Raw genomic sequence first — 19438 nt, 5'->3', positions numbered from 1 at the left:
GTTCAAGCAATTCTCCTACCTCAGCCTCCCGAGTAGCTGGGATTACAGGCATGCACCACCACGCCCGGCTAATTTTGTATTTTTAGTAGAGACGGGGTTTCTCCATGTTGAGGCTGGTCTCGAACTCCTGACCTCAGGTGATCCGCCCACCTCGGCCTCCCAAAGTGCTGGGATTACAGGCATGAGCCACCGCGCCCGGCCAATTTTTTGTATTTTTAGTAGAAACGGGGTTTCACCGTTAGCCAAGATGGTCTCCATCTCCTGACCTCGTGATCCGCCCGCCTCGGCCTCCCAAAGTGCTGGGATTACAGGTGTGAGCCACCGCGCCCGACCATTGAGACAGACTCTTGCTAGCTGTATGGCTGGCACTGGGTGTTGCCTAACCCCTTTGTATCTCTCTTTTTCCTATCTGTAATGGAAGTAGGATAATAGCACCTCTACCTCACAGTACAGGTGTGGTACAGCTCTCAGCGCCTGGCTAGGAGAAAGTACTTAACAAGTGGGATCTAGGCCGGGCGTGGTGGCTCATGCCTGTAATCCCAGCACGTTGGGAGGCCGAGGTGGGTGCATCACCTTAGGTCAGGAGTTCAAGAACAGCCTGGCCAACATGGTGAAACCACGTCTCTACTGAAAATACAAAAAAAATTAGCTGAGTGTGGTGGTGAGCACCTGTAATCCCCACTAATTAGGAGGCTGAGGCAGGAGAATTGCTTGAACCCGGGAGGCAGAGGTTGCAGTGAGCTGAGATCGCACCACTGCACTCCAGCCTGGGCAACAGAGCGAGACTCTGTCTCAGAAAATTTAAAAAAAAAAAAAAAATTAAGTGGGATCTATTTTTTTTTTCTTTGAGCGGAGTCTCGCTCTGTCACCCAGGCTGGAGTGCAGTGGCGCAATCTCGGCTCACTGCAAGCTCCGCCTCCCGGGTTCGCGCCATTCTCCTGCCTCAGCCTCTCCGAGTAGCTGGGACTACAGGCGCCCGCCACCACGCCCGGCTAAATTTTTTGTATTTTTAGTAGAGACGGGGTTTCACCGTGGTCTCGATCTCCTGACCTCGTGATCCGCCCGCCTCGGCCTCCCAAAGTGCTGGGATTACAAGCGTGAGCCACCGCGCCTGGCCCTAAGTGGGATCTATTATCATTACTACCTAATAGTATTATTACTATTATTGCTCTGGTGTGCTACCGGGGTGTTGTGCCACACTGGGGACATACTACTCCTGACCCCCCACCTAAACTTTCTCTGGATGCCCTCTTCCTGCTTCTCTCTTCTTACTCCCACTTAATCTCTTTTTTTTTTTTTTTTTTGTCTGTCACCCAGGCTGGAGTGCAGTGGTGGGATCTCAGCTCACTGCAAGCTCCACCTCCCGGGTTCATGCCATTCTCCCGCCTCAGCCTCCCAAGTAGCTGGGACTACAGGCGCCTGCTACCACGCCCGGCTAATTTTTTGTATATTTAGTAGAGATGGGGTTTCACCATGTTGGCCAGGATGGTCTCGATCTCTTGACTTCGTGATCCACCCACCTCGGCCTCCCAAAGTGCTGGGATTACAGGCATGAGCCACCGGGCCTGGCCTACTCTCACTTAATCTCTAAACTACTGCAACCCCATTTCTTTCACCATGGCTGTTTCATGGAATTCAGGTGATCAGAACCACCAATCCCCACCAGTCCCAGGACAGCCCACCCTTTCTATCACACGAACCACCCTACCTACTTCTGATGGGTGCTGCAAATGCCCAGGTAAAAGTCTTGTGTCTTCATGACATCTTAGGATTCCCGCATCATGGAGGATCATCATATCATGCAGTTTAGACTGGAAGCTTAAAAGGGTGGCTTCTCGGCCCAGCGCAGTGGCTCACGCCTGTAATCCCAGCACTTTGGGAGGCCGAGGCGGGTGGATCATGAGGTCAGGAGATCGAGACCATCCTGGCTAACACAGTGAAACCCCAACTCTACTAAAAATACAAAAAATTAGCTGGGCATGGTGGGGGCGCCTGTAGTCCCAGCTACTAGGGAGGCTGTGGCAGGAGAATGGCGTGAACCTGGGAGGCGGAGCCTGCAGTGAGCTGAGATCGCGCCACTGCACTCCAGCCTGGGTGACAGAGAGAGACTCCATCTTGAAAAAGAAAAGGGAGGCTTCTCATCTCTGACCCATGTCCAGCATGTCCCAGGGCTTCCGAAGGCCTGCCCGATGTATGGAAGGCACGTGATAAGGCACCTGATTGTTAATGATCACAGCTATCTTTATTGACCACCTACTATGAGCCTGGGACAGCTAAAGTACTTTTCCCATATTAATCCCCTCATTCACCGTATGAAATAGGAGTTGTTACCATCCTCCTTTTGCAAATGAGAAGGCTGGGACGGAAAAGTGAAGTAACTTGCCCAGGATCACACAATCACACAGCTGGCAAATAGCAGAGCTGGGCATCAACCTAAATCCAGAGCTCACTTACTTAATGACTATGCCAAACCAATGCCAGTGCTATCTCTTGCCTAGAATAAGGAATGCTTGCCAGCCGAGAACCGAAGACAGCTCTCTTTTTGCAGGTATATTGCTGTAGCAGGTTACAGCCCTGTGTGCACCACAGTCTCACCTGTGGAACAGGAATCTCAAGCAGAATAACAGAACAGGAAAGCCTCATTTATTCAGAACCCAGACAGCCAGAAAAAGGAAGAAAAAGCAAATGCTTAAATATATAGGTTGTGTTCTTTTTTTTTTTTTTTTGAGTCTTGCTCTGTTGTCCAGGCTGGAGTGCAGTGGCATGATCTTGGCTCACTGCAAGCTTCCCAGGTTCACGCCATTCTCCTGCCTCAGCCTCCCGAGTAGCTGGGACTACAGGCACCCACCATCACGCCTGGCTATTTTTTTTTTTTTTTTTGTATTTTTAGTAGAGACAGGGTTTCATCGTGTTAGCCAGGATGGTCTCAATCTCCTGACCTTGTGGTCCGCCCGCCTCGGCCTCCCAAAGTGCTGGGATTACAGGCTTAAGCAACCGCTCCCGGCCCTGTAAGTTGTATTCTTATTTTATGAGGAGACACTTGACAGTTTCAGGCTAGTACCTGAGGTTTCTTTTCCCAAGCAGCTTATAAGCTAGAAATTGCAAACTGCTTTTTGTCCCTCAGACCCAGTATATAGGCCAATTATGTGTGGTTTGCACAGTTTTGTTACTGTTTTTCAACTCAAGTAATATAGATATTTTAAGAAATTTCTTTTTTTTTGTTTTGAGACGGAGTCTCGCTCTGTCCCCGCCTCCCAAAGTGCTGGGATTACAGGTGTAAGCCACTGCGCCCGGTGGAAATTTCTTTTCTTTTGAGACACAGTCTCACTCTGTCCCCCAGGCTGGAGTGCAGTGGCACGATCTCGGCTCACTGCAACCTCTGCCTCCTGGGTTCAAGCGATTCTTCTACCTCAGCCTCTTGAGTAGCTGGGATTACAGGCATGCGTCACCATGCCTGGCGAATTTTTGTATTTTCAGTAGAGATGGGGTTCCACTATGTTGGCCAGGCTGGTCTTGAATGCCTGGCCTCAAGTGATCCACCCACCTCAGCCTCCCAAAGTGCTGCGATTACAGGCATGAGCCACCACATCCAGCCTTTTTCTTTTCTTTTGTAGTAATGGGGTCTTGCTGTGCTGCCTAGGCTGGTCTTGAACCCCTGGCCTCAGTGATCCTCCCAACTTAGCCTCTCAAAGTGCAGTGATTGCAGGCGTGAGCCATCATGACGGATCTAAGAATATTATCTTGGGGAAACGGAATCTATGGCCACACTCATTACTATGGTGTAGCAAAAGTCTGAAGCTAAGCAGTACTTCTTGGGCTTTGGATGGGACATGTGCTATCTACTGTGTCTGGCCCCAACAGCTGCCTTACCACATGTGAGTTGCCATTTATCATGTGGTGTATGCTGGTGTTTTTCTTTCTTTCTGTTTTTTTTTGAGATGGAGTCTCGCTCTGTAGTCCAGGCTGGAGTGCAGTGGCACAATCTTGGCTCACTGACTGCAACCTCCGCCTCCCAGGTCCCGGTTCAAGCAATTCTCTCGCCTTAGCCTCCTGAGTAGCTGGGATTACAGGCACGCGCCACCATGCCCAGCTAATTTTTTTGTATTTTTAGTAGAGACGGGGTTTCACTATGTTAGCCAGGCTGGTCTTGAACTCCTGACCTCGTGATCCGCCTGCCTCGGCCTCCCAAAGTGCTGGGATTACAGGCGTGAGCCACCGCGCCTGGCCTGGTGTTTTTCTTATATCCAGTTTGTTTTATTCATTAACTCAAAAAAGATTTATTGAGCCAGACATGGTAGTGCATGCCTATAGTCCCAGCTACTTGGGAAGCTGAGGTGGGAAGACCACTTGAGCCTGGGAGATAGAGGCTGCAGTGAGTCGTTATCATGCCACTGCTTCCAGCCTGGGTGACAGAGTGAGACCCTGTCTCAAAACAAAAACAAAAACAAAAACAACTTACTGAACATCTACTATGAACTGGATACCATCCTGTTTTGGTGGTGTGGTGTGGGAGTAGATAGGCTGTAAACAGAATATGCAAGCAAAGTATATGCTATTCTAGTGATCAGTGCTAAGCAGAAAAATGAAGCAGTGAAAGAGCATAACAAGTATCAGGGCTGGGGAGCTGGCATTAAAAATTTAGGTAGGATGGCCAGGAAAGGCTGTAAGAGGAATGCAACTTTTGGACTTCCTGAAGGAAGTGAGGGAGTGGACCATGTGGATATCCGGAGGCAGAACATTCCAGGCAGATGGAACAGCACGTGCAAAGAGAACATGTATGCCTGGTGTGTTCCATGAACAGTGTGGCCAGAGCAGAGTGAGGGAGAGTAGTGGGAAATGGGGTGGGAGTACAGATGCTGCAGGGTCTTCGGCAGTCACTCCAAGTGAAATGGAGAGCCACTGAGAATGATGGGTTGAGACTAGACTGGAGGGCCAAGGGTGGGTCAGGGAGACCCAGCAGGAGGCTACCACTGTAATCCAGGTAAGAGATGATGCAACTCGGACCGGGGGGTAGCAGCGGAAATCGAGAAAAGAAAGGGATTGGAGATGTATTTTTGACGTAGAATCAACCAGATGTCGGTCGCAGGTTGGATGTGGAGGACCAGTAAGGTCAAGGAAGAACTGAGTTTGGACACAGAAAGTAACAGAGGAGGAAAGAAAGAGTAGATTTTGGAAATATTTTGAAATTATTACTAGCTCCTCTGTGATCTGCTGATCAGAGTGTGGGGATTGTGTGGGATTTGAGAGGGAGGAGTCAGGAATGACACCAAGTGTTTGGCCTGAGCCATTGGAAGGATGGAGTTGCCATTTTCTGAGATGAGCCTGTAGGAAGAGCGAGTTTTTTGGGGAAAGATTAGGGTATCAGTTTTGGAGAAGTTGAGTTTAACTGGCCTATTGGACATCCTTGTGGTGTTGCCAAGAAGGCAGCCTCCAGTGTAAAACGGAAACTGAAAACAGGTCAGTTCACGCCAGCTCTGATTTGGTAGTGCTGCCTAAAGTGCTATGTTGAGATTTTAAATGCCCATCCAGGCTGTTCCTTTTCTTTTTTTTTTTTTTTTTTTTTTGAGATGGAGTCTTGCTCTGTTGCCCAGGCTGGAGTGCAGTGGCGCAATCTCAGCTCACTGCAACCTCCACCTCCTGGGTTCAAGCGATTCTCCTTCCTCAGCCTCCTGAGTAGCTGGGATTACAGGCATGCACCACCATGCCCAGCTAATTTTTTTTGTATTTTTAGTAGAGATGGAGTTTCACCATGTTGGTCAGGCTGGTCTCGATCTCCTGGCCTCGTGATCTGCCCGCCTCGGCCTCCCAAAGTGCTGGGATTACAGGTGTGAGCCACTGCGCCCAGCCAATTTTTGTAGTTTTAGTAGAGATGGGGTTTTGCCATGTTGGCCAGGCTGGTCTTGAACTCCTGACTTCAGGTGATCCGCCTACCTCGGCCTCCCAAAGTGCTGGGATTACAGGCGTGAGCCACCGCGCCCAGCTGAAGAGTGCTCAATTTTTACTGATAGGAATGGACAAGCAAAGAGTTTTAAAGATTAATGTGAAATATTGTACAAATATTACAGATGCTCATAATAGTGACCTGGAATACTGTAAGCACTGAGATAGCTCCTTGATTCTCAAAGAAAAAAAACTAAATTATATGCAGTTTGGTTTAATGCATTTTTTTTTTTTGAGACAGGTCTCTGTTGCCCAGGGTGGAGTGCAGTAGTGCCATCTGGGCTCACTGCAATCTCCATCTCCCAGGCTCAAACAATTCTCCTGCCTCAGCCTCCTGAGTAGCTGGGACTACAAGTGTGTGCCACTGTGTTTGGCTAATTTTTATATATATTTTTTGGTAGAGATGGGGTTTTACTGTGTTGGCCAGGTTGCTCTCAAACTCCTGGCCTCAAGTGATCCGCCTGCCCCTGCCTCCCAATGTGCTAGGATTACAGGTGGGAGCCACCGTGCCCGGCCAACTTTGTGCTTTTAAGTCCTGCAATCACAACTAACTTTTTATTTTATTTATTTGTTTATTTGTTTATTTATTTATTTTTTTTCACAAATAACACTTTTTATTTGCCACTATTTGAAGTCTGAACTTTAAACAGATTCTTGGCCTGGTGGTTCATATCCATCAGCTCGTTCAACTTTAGCACCTGTCTCGTCCCCAGTGGCTTTTCCAGAACTACTGCCTTCACCATGAAGCTCCATGAGCTTTCCCCATTCAAACTTGGGCTTCTTCAGCATTTTTACATTTCTAACGAAGACATCCTGGAGAGGATAAATAGATTGGCAAGCCTTTTCTATGTCTTTTCCAATGCTGTCTGGAATCAATTTATTGACCACTTCTTTCAAGTCATTTGTCTGCACCTCTCGGGTCATGATTTCCATCATCTTCTTCCTGATTTGGCGGACCTGTTGGTGCTGAGCGTAAGAGGTCTTCCGTATCTGATTGTTACGTTTTTTAGTAAAACCAACACAGAACAGACGAAGCAAGTAACCATCGGTAGTCTTGACATCAACATGAGCTTCAATCATTGTCTGCCATTTTTTGACCATGGAACACATTTTATCACGGGTAAGATCCATGCCATGGAAGTTAGTCAGGCAGTTTTTACCCTGAACATCTTCAGTAATCAGCTTGAATTTTCTAAATGCAACTTCATCATTCTGCAAATCAGCAAGACTCACTTCAAACACACGACCCTTGAGACCATCAGATGCAATTTTCGTTCCTTGGGTCCTAGTGACAAGCGTCTTTCCAATATTTCTTATATTGAACATAGCAGGTGCTTTCACGTCATACCAATCTTTCTTAGAAAATGGATCAACCACTTTCTTCTTGGCTCCCTTTTTGCCGCCTTTGGTAAGGCGCTTGTTCTTGCCAACCGCCATGATGCTAGTCAGAGAGCCAAAAGGGACAACTAACTTTTTAAAAAAGGGTTCACCACGTGCCAGCCACTCTTCTATGTATTTTAAACAAATCAACCCATTTCTTCCTCACAACCACTCTTATAGGGGAGGTACTACTGTTATCACCATTTTTAGAAAAGGAAACTCAGGCACAGAGAGGTGGTTTAACTTAGCCAAAGTCACACAGTGAGGGAGTAGAGTGGCAGAGGGGTGTGGCTACAGGCCCTGGAGGGTCCTCTCCATACGCTAGACCATGTGTTTACCATTAGAAGCCAGGTCGGCCGGGCGTGGTGGCTCATGCCTGTAATCCCAGCACTTTGGGAGGCCGAGGCGGGCGGATCATGAGGTCAGGAGATCGAGACCATCCTGGCTAACACGGTGAAACCCCGTCTCTACTAAAAATACAAAAAATTAGCCAGGCGTGGTGGCAGGCGCCTGTAGTCCCAGCTACTAGAGAGGCTGAGGCAGAAGAATGGCGTGAACCCGGGAGGCGGAGCTTGCAGTGAGCCGAGATCACGCCACTACACTCCAGCCTGGGCGACAGAGCAAGACTCAGTCTCAAAAAAAAAAAAAAAAAAAAAAAATAGAAGCCAGGTCATCAGGATTTGCTAGAGATGCAATTCTAGGAGTAGGGCTCTTGCTGCTGAAACTTTTGCTTTTCTTAGAGGGGTTATGGATGCATGTTCATAACAGAAAGGGTACTCCTTGAGAAAGGGAATAATAATAATCATTTCAGAAACTACTCTGAATGCTTGCTTTGTGCCAGGCACAGGTGAGACATTTTCTGCTCGTTTAGTTTTCAGAACATCATTATAGGGCTATTATATTATCCCCACTGGATAAAAGAGGAAACAGAGAGGTTCCAGTAATTCTCTCAAAGTCATAAGTTGGGGAGCCAGGTTTGAACTGAAAGCAGTTTCTTACTCCAGAACCCTGTTTAGCACCCCTGTTCTCAGCCCCATGGCTCGCTTGGCTCTCCCCAGCATCTCAATGGGTCTGAAGGTAACTAAGCCATGGCATGTGGACTGTGGGGTGATGGGCCTCACCCATCACCTTGTTCAGCCTCTCACTTCTCAGATGCGGACTTTCTTTTTTGGAGATGGAGTTTCGCTCTTGTTGCCCTGGCTGGAGTGCAATGGCACGATCTCGGCTCACTGCAACCTCTGGCTCCGGGGTTCAAGCGATTCTCCTGCTCAGCCTCCAGAGTAGCTGGGATTACAGGCATCCACCACCACACCTGGCTAATTTTTAGTATTTTTAGTAGAGATGAGGTTTTACCATGTTGGCCAGGCTGGTCTCGAACTCCTGACCTCAGGTGATCCACCCGCCTTGGCCTCCCAAAGTGCTGGGATTAGAGGTGTGAGCCACCATGCCTGGCCCAGATGGGGGTATTTTGATGATGAAGAGGAAGAGAAAGAAAATGTATCTTTCCTCCTAGGGGTTTATTTGGCCTGTGACATTCCATTCCCACGCCTCCTCCAATCTGCCATTTTATTGACTTTTTCTAACTGGATGCACCTGGGTAGAAACTCCTCCTACTATTGACCCTGGTCATTGCTTTGTCTTTAGTTTTCCTTTTAGAAAAACAAAAACAAAAACAAGAGAAACAAGAGGAGCCTCTATTTCTTTGAGGTGGAGGTAACTGGTGAACTTGTGCTGGTCCTGCACTGAGCTCACCTGCCTCCCCAGTGGCCAGTCCTTGGCCCTGAAAGTAGAGGATGATCTAGCTCTAGACATGGCTGTTCCATCCAGGGCGAGGCAGAAGTATCTCTCCTAAAGTCTTGCTTACCAGGAGCTCCCGTCCCCATACTGCAGGTTCACATCCAGTTTTCAGGACTAGTCAGTCTATGTGGCCCTCCCTCAATTAATAAATCAGCAACTAATTGGCCAGGTGCAGTGGCTCACACCTGTAATCCCAGCACTTTAGGAGGCTGAGGCAGGCAGATCACTTGAGGTCAGGAGTTTGAGACCAGCCTGGCCAACATGGTGAAACCCTGTCTCTACTGAAAATAGAAAAATTAGCCGGGCATGGCAGTACGCACCTATAATCCCAGCTACTCGGGAAGCTGAGGCAGAAGAATCACTTGAAACCGGGAGGCGGAGGTTGCAGTAAACTGCACTCCAGCCTGGTGACAAGAGCAAAACTTCGTGTCAAAAAAACAAAGAAACAAAACCAAAAAACAAAGAAAAACACAAAAAACCCTTCTATTTGTTAAAGAAAAAAGAAAATCCACCGTGAACCAAAAATTAGTAAAAACAATGAACTAAAATTTTGTTTTTGCAAAATGTATGATAACAAAATGTTAAGGAACGTCATGTGCCATCATGGTTCACTGCAGCCTTGAACTCCTGGGCTCAAGCGACCCTCCTGCTTCGGTCTCCCTAGTAGCTGGGCCTACAGGCTTGTGCCACTGCACCCAGCTTATTGTTTTTTTTATTTTTTGTAGAGATAGGAGTCTTGTTTTGTTGTCCAGGCTGGTCTTCAACTCCTGGCTTCCAGTGATCCTCCTGCCTCAGCCTCCCAAAGTGCTGGGCTGATGGGACATTTTTATACATAGTGCCATGTTACTATAAATGAGAAGTTTTAAAAATACTAATTTTAAAAATTTATGTCAAGAATTTTTATAAACAAAGTTAAAAAAACAAACAAAAAATATGAAAAGGGTTAATATCTTTGAGAGGTGATGAGCACTTATAAGTCAATAAGAGAAAACAAATGTCCCTATAAATGAATAAGCTAAGGACATGAATGGGTAATGTACATAAGAAATGTAAATGTCTAATAATATGCCAAAATAGATTTATTATTACTGATAAGCCACTTTCACTCTCTAGTTGGCAGAGTTGTTTTGAAAAATAGATATGTAATGATGGTGGAGAAGATTGGTTTAACTATTCAGCAGGAAAATTTGGCAATTAGAAGTGTATCAAAAGCCTTAGAATGTTTCATAACCTTAGATTGGGAAATTCCACTTCTATAAATTAATTCACTTCTAGAAATAATCATGAGTGTGCACAAAGATATTACCACAAAAATATTTTACAGTATTGTCTAATAGAGAAGAACTAGAAATAATTTAAATTTCCACCAATACAGGTTTGCCAAAATACATTTTGTACATTCACCTAATGGTATACTATGTCCCCATTACAAATTATGTCCTAGAATATTTAATGGCATGGGAAAGTGTTAACAGTATTTTTTAATGAAAAAAGCTTACAAAACAGTTTGTGATGATTCCATTTAAAATGTGTGTTTATTCATAGAACAAAGATTAGAAAAATAAACATTGATACATTAAAGGGTTATTTCATGGCAAATTGCAAATGATTATTTCCTTTTTTTGTGGCTTATTTGTATTTTTGAAGTTTTCTACAATGTAAAAGAATATTTTATGATATGAAAACTACAATACAATTTATAATATAAGAAAGAATAATTCGGCCGGGCACGGTGGCTCACGCCTGTAATCTCAGCACTTTTGGAGGCTGAGACCGGCGGATCACGAGGTCAGGAGTTCAAGACTAGCCTGGCCAACATAGTGAAACCCCATCTCTACGAAAAACACAAAAATTAGCCGGGCATGGTGGTGCGCCTCTGTAGTCCCAGCTACTCGGGAATTGCTTGAACCCGGGAGGTGGAGGTTGCAGTGAGCCCAGATCGCGCCACTGCACTCCGGCTTGAGCAACAGAGTGAGACTTCGTCTAAAACAATAATAATAATAATAATTAACAGAAAATGGTTAGACACTTCCTCAGTGTCTCCTAAATCAGGAGGACCCCAGTAGGGCAGGGATCCTCATGGCCTCCTCCCATTTGGAGCATTATTGGAGGTCTTTTGTCTGCCTCTTCGTCAAGTGGAATCCAGCTTCCGGTAAAACTACAAAGTAACCAAAAGCTTGGGAGGTGGAAGAAATGCAACCGGTAGATCTCACAGAGTCTGTGCAAGAAACTGATTCAGTGAGAATCTAGTTTCTCCGTCCACAGTTTCTCCAAACAGAAACTAAGGCCGACTTTAGGGGCTTGTCCAAAGCTAGGCAAGCAACTTAACAAGGTGGGGCCATGATTCCATGGCCTTTCCGTTCTGTTATATGCTGATTTAGACTAAAGCTCTCATACTTTAAAGTGCACAGAAATCTAGTTAAAATGCAGATTCTGATTCAGGTTAGGGGTGGGCCTGAAAGTCTGCATTTCTAACCAGCTCCCAGGCGATGACCATGCACGGGACAGGTCTGGGATCACAGTTTAACTAGCAATGATGTAGAGCACAGAATCTGGAGCAAGAAGGCCAGCTTCCCAATCCTAGCTCTGCCACGGACCAACCGAATGACAGTTGCCTCGGTTTCCGAGTTCTCGTGAAGATGTAGTGAGTCATTACATCCTGAGGCTTTCTTTCTTTTTTTTGAGACGGAGTCTTGCTCTGTCCCCCAGGCTGGAGTGCAGTGGCGCAATCTCGGCTCACTGCAAGCTCTGCCTCCCGGGTTCACGCCATTCTCCTGCCTCAGCCTCCTGAGTAGCTGGGACTACAGGCGCCCGCCAACACGCCCGGCTAATTTTTTTGTATTTTTAGTAGAGACGGGGTTTCACCGTGTTAGCCAGGATGGTCTCGATCTCCTGACCTCGTGATCCGCCCGCCTCGGCCTCCCAAAGTGCTGGGATTACAGGCTTGAGCCACCGCGCCCGGCCATCCTGAGGCTTTCGAGCAGCGTTCACTAAGAACTAGCTCTAAGATTATTTATCGCATTCCTTAGAGCAAGCAGCCGCTGAAGTAGGGTTTGACGAATGAATAAGTGAATGAATGACCTTTGGAGAAAAATTCTTTCCTGGTTGACTAGAGTCCGAGAAGCAAAATGGGAGGGCCCGTGGGTAGGTAGGAGGCCCACCTCCTAGAAAGTTCTCTGCAGCCGGTGGTCCAGACGGCCTGGAGTGCCCGGAAGCCGGCCGGCTTGCGCTCAGCGGCCCAATCGGGCCGCGGGAGGGAGGGGAGAGCGCCCAGCCAACCCTTTCCGTCCGGGGCGCCGCAGCCCCGCCCCTCGGAGCGTTGCGACGTCCGAGCATTCCACGGTTGCTACATCGTCGCGAGGGGCGGGGCGCCTGTCAGGGAAGCGGCGCGCGCGCGGGCGGCGGGCGGGCTGGGGATCCGCCGCGCAGTGCCAGTGCCAGCGCCAGCGCCAGCGCCAGACCCGCGCTCTCCGGCCCGTCGCCTGCCTTGGGACTCGCGAGCCCTCACTCCCGCCCTGCCTGTGCGCTGCCCGAGTATGGAGCTGCTGTGTTGCGAAGGCACCCGGCACGCGCCCCGGGCCGGGCCGGACCCGCGGCTGCTGGGGGACCAGCGAGTCCTGCAGAGCCTGCTCCGCCTGGAGGAGCGCTACGTACCCCGCGCCTCCTACTTCCAGTGCGTGCAGCGGGAGATCAAGCCGCACATGCGGAAGATGCTGGCTTACTGGATGCTGGAGGTACCGCCCGGACGCGTCCCCCTCCCCCACCGTTCCCGGGTCTGGACACACCGGGGCCGCCCTGTCGGGACATCCCGGTCCCCACAGCAATCTGCAGGATGCTTCGAGGCTAAGACTCCCGGGGCCTGGCCTTTCGCTAGGGCACCCACGCCAGCTGCCTCCCTTGCTTTCCCGAGCCCTAATCGGCTCCTCCCGATAGTGACTGCCAGTCACTTGGCACCCTAACTGTGCCTCTCTTCGGGCCGAGAAAACGGGACCAAGGACACTCTCTCCCCTTCGGCTTCTCACAGCGTCTCCCGCTTCCCTCCCCCTCCCGGCCTTCTCCGGAGAGCGCGCCTGGAAAACCCTGGGCTCGGCCGCCCCCGCCCGGGAGCCGGTTCCTGTGTCTTTCGCGGGGTTCTGGCGGGGAAGGCGATGGGGGTGGCGCGCGCCCTGTTCCGGCCGACAGGGAAATGAAAAGTGCGGGAGGCAGCGGCAGGAGCCTCCTCCCTTCCCCTCGGGTGTGTGCAGTGGTGGCGGTGATGGGGGTGAGGTCCCAGCTCTCTGGCTACCATGGGTGACCCTTGCGTCCCACTTCCCCTCGCTGTGGGGGAGGGGAGTCTTCGTTTGGAATCCTCCGTGAGCAAAGGGCTCCTTGGCTTTACCACCCACCCCCCCAAGGGGAGAGGGGAGGAGGCCGCGCAGAGGAAGTGGGGGGCGTCACCTTGGGGAGGGCGCATCCTCCTCCTTTATTGGTCCTTGTCTCTGTAAGTAGCTTACCCTCTTTCCCGTTTTTGCTCCCTATCACACCTCACTTCATCGCTCCCACCCCCCGCTGCTGTGTTCCCCACGCTCCGGCCCCAGCAGTGACTGTGCGTCCTCCCCCAGGTATGTGAGGAGCAGCGCTGTGAGGAGGAAGTCTTCCCCCTGGCCATGAACTACCTGGATCGCTACCTGTCCTGCGTTCCCACCCGAAAGGCGCAGCTGCAGCTCCTGGGTGCGGTCTGCATGCTGCTGGCCTCCAAGCTGCGCGAGACCACGCCCCTGACCATCGAAAAACTGTGCATCTACACCGACCACGCTGTCTCTCCCCGCCAGTTGCGGGTGCGTGTGTAACTCCCCCCACCCCTGACACGTATTGTCTCCCCACTTTCCAGGAAAAGGAAAGCTTGAGATATCAGAGTCTTTCTGCCCCCTGCAGAGGAAGCAAGGCGATCAGAACCTTTGGGAAAGGAATTGGGGTGGAACAAACGATGGGGCATTGTGGTGTGATGGTTAGTATCACTCCCTCCCAGGCTTGAGCTGCAGGCAGGCATTAAACTCCCTCCTCCTGACCTCCAGGGGATGCCACTCCTTCCTGGTCTTTCCCCCAGATAGCAACAAGTCAAACTGCATGTCTACACTCACTGGTACTTTGCCTCTGGGTTTACGCAGCCACCATGAGTTATTTATTGGCAGCAGAAGGGCATGCCTGCACACCCCCACTGGAGTAGGGGAGTGGAATGTGCTTCATGTGGGGGAGGGGGTTTTGCCTTGGTTGAGTCTTTATCCTCATGTGGACTTTGTGATAGAAAAGCCTCCCAGAGCCAATTAAAGCCAGGCCCTGATTGCTTTAAGGAAGGGCTGATGTATTTCATCCCACCTTCTTTGCTTCCTCTTATATCCCGGAAGAAACAGCTTCTTCCTAATCCTTCCCCGTCCTCATTCTGAGGAACTGGAGCAGCTGCTTTGGGCCTGGTGGAAACAGCTCCCTCTTCCCCCCTTAGCCCAAGGCCCAAGCTGAGGGACAGACAGGGAGGTAAGCTGCAGCTGCTTCCGATGTGATAATGGTGCCCCCTCCCCTGGCTCGCCCTCTCTGACCAAGGTCTTTCATAACCCTGTGGGGAGCTGCTGTCACTCCTGTGGTTTGGGAAGTGGCTCCCTGGGCCTCTTGCTGGAAACTTGGGCTGGGCTCAGGCCGGGCAGGAAAGTCACCGGTTCTGTCCCGCCTCAGAAGGAGCCTGGGGAGGAGGCGGGGGAGCTGCTGGATCTGGAAGAGGTTATTTAGGACATGCAGATTGTCTCCTAGGGGGGCTGGGGGAGAGGGTGGGTGAGCTGGCACCTTCCTCCACCTTGCTCTGTGGCGGGCCAAGTCTTCTGCTGACCCTGAGAGGAGTCTCTGGGCCCCATCTCCCAGGGAGGAGGGCAGCAAGCAGGCTGCTGTGATTGGCTGGCAGGGAAGCCAGGGTACTGGGGCCCCCGACTGCTGTGAGTCGAGGAACAGGATTCCTCTTCCTGCCAAGTAGCTCAGAGATGGGAGTAGGAGGCCAGAGTTGGGAATCCAGGAGGCTCCACAGCTCTTTGTGATGAATCTGGTAGTTTTTGGCAAGTCTGAAGGTGGAGCTAGTTTCCAGGGCCAGAGAGCAAGATGTTTTTGGAGGGGTTAGGGCTGGAAGGTAGAAGGGGAACTTCCTTTTTGTGAAAAGATGGAGGTGGTTTGTGTGCCCACGTATGAGGGTTTTTCAGTACAGGCAAAAAGTACTCTTCCCTCTGCCTGAGCTGGGGGTGGAGTGCCCAGAAGACTTCCTAAAAGGTCAAGGTTGGAAGGGACCTCTGAGAACTCCAGTTGGTCCAAATCCGTGTACAGCAGAGGAGGCTGAGGCCCAAGGAAGGAGGGAAAGGTCCTGCCTCAGCATCGCACTGAGCAGATGAGTGTAGAACCTGGGTCTTCTAGCTAGACCAGGTTGCCTTAAAAGTCAGGGATGTGATGGCCGCTGCCACCCACTGAAGCTAAGCACTTCCAGGGGTGTGTTCTCTACCAATTAACACTGGGATTCTCTGGTTGCCTGGATATGGGGAAGGGTGGCCACCTTCCCTCAGACACGACCCCTTCCCTCCCCATAGGGAGAGTCCCACCCCCAGTTGCCTTCCAGATGCTTCCTTAGAAGCTGGGTCCCTTCTGTTTACTGCTGAGTTAGGAGTTGGCTCCTGGGACATGCACTAGGGGTAGCATTGTAATTTCTCTGCCTCACTTCTGGCTCCAGGCCAGGCTGTTTACTCTGGGGCTCTGTGAGGGTACGGGTTGATTTGAGAGGCTGACACCTAAGCTGGGGCCGAGAGAGACAGCTGTGGCTGGGGCCTGGAAGAGGTTGGGTGGGGTTGCCATTTCTGCCTCAATAAGGAGTCAAACCCACAAGTTCCTTCCTGAGATAAAACAATGAAGAAATCCTCATGTGTGCAACTCAGAAATGGGGCCAGGTCTGGGAACCCATGATGAGTGGACTGGGGTGGAGCTCCCAGCCTCCTGAGACCTAGTACTGGCAGGTAGGCTTGGGTAGGTGAGGATAGGGCTTGATCCCTCAGGAATCATTTGGAGCCATCCTGTCTGGCTTGGCCTCCACCTATCCTCCTCAAAGTCAAGTGGCATGGGGCACTATGGGTTCCAGCTAAAGGGGGTGGGGTGGGGTGCTATACTTCAGGACCCATCCCTGATATCCTACCAAGGGGATGTGGCTTGGGTTGGGCAATCTCCCCTTTGAGGAACCTCAGAAAAGGTTCGGTGGCTGTCATTGGAGGAGTCATACTCCCTTCTGTTGATTCAAGAAGTGTGGACTTGGCTGGGATGCAGAGTTGCAGGGGAAGCTAGTGGTGATCTCCCCTTTCACAAATCCTTGGGGTTGAGAGAGTCTTTCTCCAGTTCATGGTGATGCTGTGGTGTCTGCTGCTTCCGTCTTTCAGCCCTGGCTGGAGAAATCCTCAGAGCCCTGAATGAAGTCAGGAGAAGGCCTGGATTATTGGCCCCTTAAACATAACCAGACAGGATTAAAAGGGATAATCCATGTAAAGCATGTTGTCCTGGCACCTAGTAAATGATCAGTAAGTGCTCAAAGCACAAGCCCCCTCCTCTTCCCTGCCTTGAAATCCATGGTGCCCGGCTTTAAAATCAGAAACAGAACTGGGGTCTTGGGCTTTAAAAGTTTGATGGGCTTCCCTGCCTGAGACTTTGAGACTTCTGCTTTACTCCCTCCTCTTCCCTTCTCCAGCCACTGACCCCACCCTTTCCCCCCTTTTCCAGGACTGGGAGGTGCTGGTCCTAGGGAAGCTCAAGTGGGACCTGGCTGCTGTGATTGCACATGATTTCCTGGCCCTCATTCTGCACCGGCTCTCTCTACCCCGTGACCGACAGGCCTTGGTCAAAAAGCATGCCCAGACCTTTTTGGCCCTCTGTGCTACAGGTAAGAGCCCTGTGCACATTTTTGCCAAACTGGAAAAATCAGAATACTTATAAGGGTGAGAGGTAACTAGAAGATTCTGGTTTATACTGTCAAAATTCATTTGTGAAAATTACACCCCCTCTGAGCCCCCAGTCTCAATACAGAAAAGCAGGTTATAATCAGCTATATGGGATCTCAGACCCCTCCAGTTTGTAGGGAGGACACTGAGGGTATAAAGAGAAGTGACTTGCCCAAGGTCTCACAGTAAACAGGTTGGGAACAGAACCCCAGTCTCTTGGCCCTAGTTGTGTTCCCACACTAGGGAGTGTCTTGTCTATTCCTGGGAGCTATGGAAACTGGCAGTTGGTCCTGATCTCTAGGAAAGATACTCTTTCCTGTCTTCCTCCCTTGCTGATAGCTTGCCCCACCCACTGGAGTTTTCTAGCGTGTCCTCTGCTCTACTCATGCTGCCTGGCACTTTCCAAGGAGTCGGAAGTCCATGCTGGCCTTTATCCTTCAGGTTTCCTTATCTCATGCTTCCCTTTCCTCCTCTCCAAGATTATACCTTTGCCATGTACCCGCCATCCATGATCGCCACGGGCAGCATTGGGGCTGCAGTGCAAGGCCTGGGTGCCTGCTCCATGTCCGGGGATGAGCTCACAGAGCTGCTGGCAGGGATCACTGGCACTGAAGTGGTGAGTGCTGGGCAGCTGGGCAGCAGCCTCTCCATTCATAAAGTAGTGCTATGCCCTGAGCCTCCAGTAGAGGGAAACCTCCAACCCCAACCTGGTCCCAAGTCCTGGTTTCACAACCTTGGGGCTTTGTGGCTTTTTATCTCCTGCCTTGGTCTGGGGAAGAGCAAGTATCTTGGGTGGGGTGAAGGGCACTGGCCCTAGGGGCTCTTTTCTTGCCAAGTGGTGTGCTGGAGTGGGGGTGGGGGATTTGGTGTCAGATGCAGGGCTGCTCTCACACTCCCATGCCACATCCTCTTGCTAGTTTCTGAGAACTGAAGAGTGATTCCTGGGGCTGGGCTGTGGCCTGACCTCCCCAGACTTCCCCATGTGTTGGGAGCTGCCCTTCCCCTGCACCTGCTGCCAGATGCTATGGGGGGAGTGTTCGCTCCTCACTCTTCTCCCATGTTCCCAGGACTGCCTGCGGGCCTGTCAGGAGCAGATCGAAGCTGCACTCAGGGAGAGCCTCAGGGAAGCCGCTCAGACCAGCTCCAGCCGAGCACCCAAAGCCCCCCGGGGCTCCAGCAGCCAAGGGCCCAGCCAGACCAGCACTCCTACAGATGTCACAGCCATACACCTGTAGCCCTGGAGAGGTCCTCTGGAGTGGCCACTAAGCAGAGGAGGGGCCGCTGCCACCCACCTCCCTGCCTCCAGGAACCATACTATATCTAAGCCTGAAGGGGCGTCTGTTCCCCCTTCACAAAGCCCAAGGGGTCTGGTCCTACCCATCCCCGCGGTGTGCACTAAGGGGCCCGGCCAGCCATGTCTGCATTTCGGTGGCTAGTCAAGCTCCTCCTCCCTGCATCTGACCAGCAGCGCCTTTCCCAACTCTAGCTGGGGGTGGGCCAGGCTGATGGGACAGAATTGGATACATGCACCAGCATTCCTTTTGAACGCCCCCCCACCCCTGGGGGCTCTCATGTTTTCAACTGCCAAAATGCTCTAGTGCCTTCTAAAGGTGTTGTCCCTTCTAGGGTTATTGCATTTGGATTGGGGTCCCTCTGAAATTTCATGCATGATAGACACGTATGAGGGGGAATAGTCTAGATGGCTCCTCTCAGTACTTTGGAGGCCCCTATATAATCCGTGCTGACAGCTGCTCCTAGAGGGAGGGGCTTAGGCCTCAGCCAGAGAAGCTATAAATTCCTCTTTGCTTTGCTTTCTGCTCAGCTTCTCCTGTGTGATTGACAGCTTTGCTGCTGAAGGCTCATTTTAATTTATTAATTGCTTTGAGCACAACTGTAAGAGGACGTCATGGGGTCCTGGCCATCCGACAAGTAGTGGTAACCCTGGTGGTTGCTGTTTCCCTCCCTTCTGCTACTGGCAAAAGGATCTTTGTGGCCGAGGAGCTGCTACAGCCTGGGGTGGGGTCATGCCCTCCTCTCCCATTGTCCCTGTGCCCCATCCTCCAGCAGGGAAAATGCAGCAGGGATGCCCTGGAGGTGGCTGAGCCCGTCTAGAGAGGGAGGCAAGCCCTGTTGACACAGGTCTTTCCTAAGGCTGCAAGGTTTAGGCTGGTGGCCCAGGACCATCATCCTACTGTAATAAAGATTGTGAAATAAAACTGGTTTTGGCTTCTTGGATTGGTGTGTGGGTAAGTCTATTTCTGGACTGTATGAGGTAAGGAGGTGGAAGTCAATGGTCTAAAGCAGGGATCATTGAGCCTTTTCTGTAAAGGGCTGGA

The 19438-nt window shown here is 50.6% G+C and overlaps 2 protein-coding genes across 6 annotated transcripts in view; one reads left to right on the top strand and one right to left on the bottom strand.

The window, feature by feature from the left end:
* CCND3 (cyclin D3) overlaps positions 1 to 19318 on the top strand; it is a 102392-nt gene extending 83074 nt beyond the window's left edge. The window contains exons 1-6 of one of the 5 annotated variants that reach the window (XM_063633127.1): positions 12476 to 12851; positions 13142 to 13351; positions 13719 to 13934; positions 16885 to 17044; positions 17582 to 17718; positions 18170 to 19318. In XM_063633127.1, coding sequence (XP_063489197.1) covers positions 12654 to 12851; positions 13142 to 13351; positions 13719 to 13934; positions 16885 to 17044; positions 17582 to 17718; positions 18170 to 18337 — 1089 coding nt within the window. In that variant the 5' untranslated portion in view covers positions 12476 to 12653 and the 3' untranslated portion in view covers positions 18338 to 19318. Of the gene's footprint in view, positions 1 to 11596; positions 12852 to 13141; positions 13352 to 13718; positions 13935 to 16884; positions 17045 to 17581 lie in introns of those variants that run through there. The other 4 variants (XM_055264294.2, XM_055264297.2, XM_063633128.1 and 1 more) reach the window with 4 other exon arrangements.
* LOC129473620 (small ribosomal subunit protein eS1-like) lies at positions 6545 to 7421 on the bottom strand. The gene has a single exon (XM_055264298.2). The coding sequence runs from the start codon at positions 7375 to 7377 to the stop codon at positions 6583 to 6585; it is 795 nt and encodes a 264-aa protein (XP_055120273.1). The 5' UTR covers positions 7378 to 7421; the 3' UTR covers positions 6545 to 6582.
* Positions 19319 to 19438: the final 120 nt, after the last annotated feature.

The sequence above is a fragment of the Symphalangus syndactylus genome, chromosome 23, assembly GCF_028878055.3.
Source record: "Symphalangus syndactylus isolate Jambi chromosome 23, NHGRI_mSymSyn1-v2.1_pri, whole genome shotgun sequence".
NCBI lineage: Eukaryota > Metazoa > Chordata > Mammalia > Primates > Hylobatidae > Symphalangus > Symphalangus syndactylus.
Note: the sequence above shows the minus strand (reverse complement) of the source record. Positions and strands in the feature narration are given on the sequence as shown.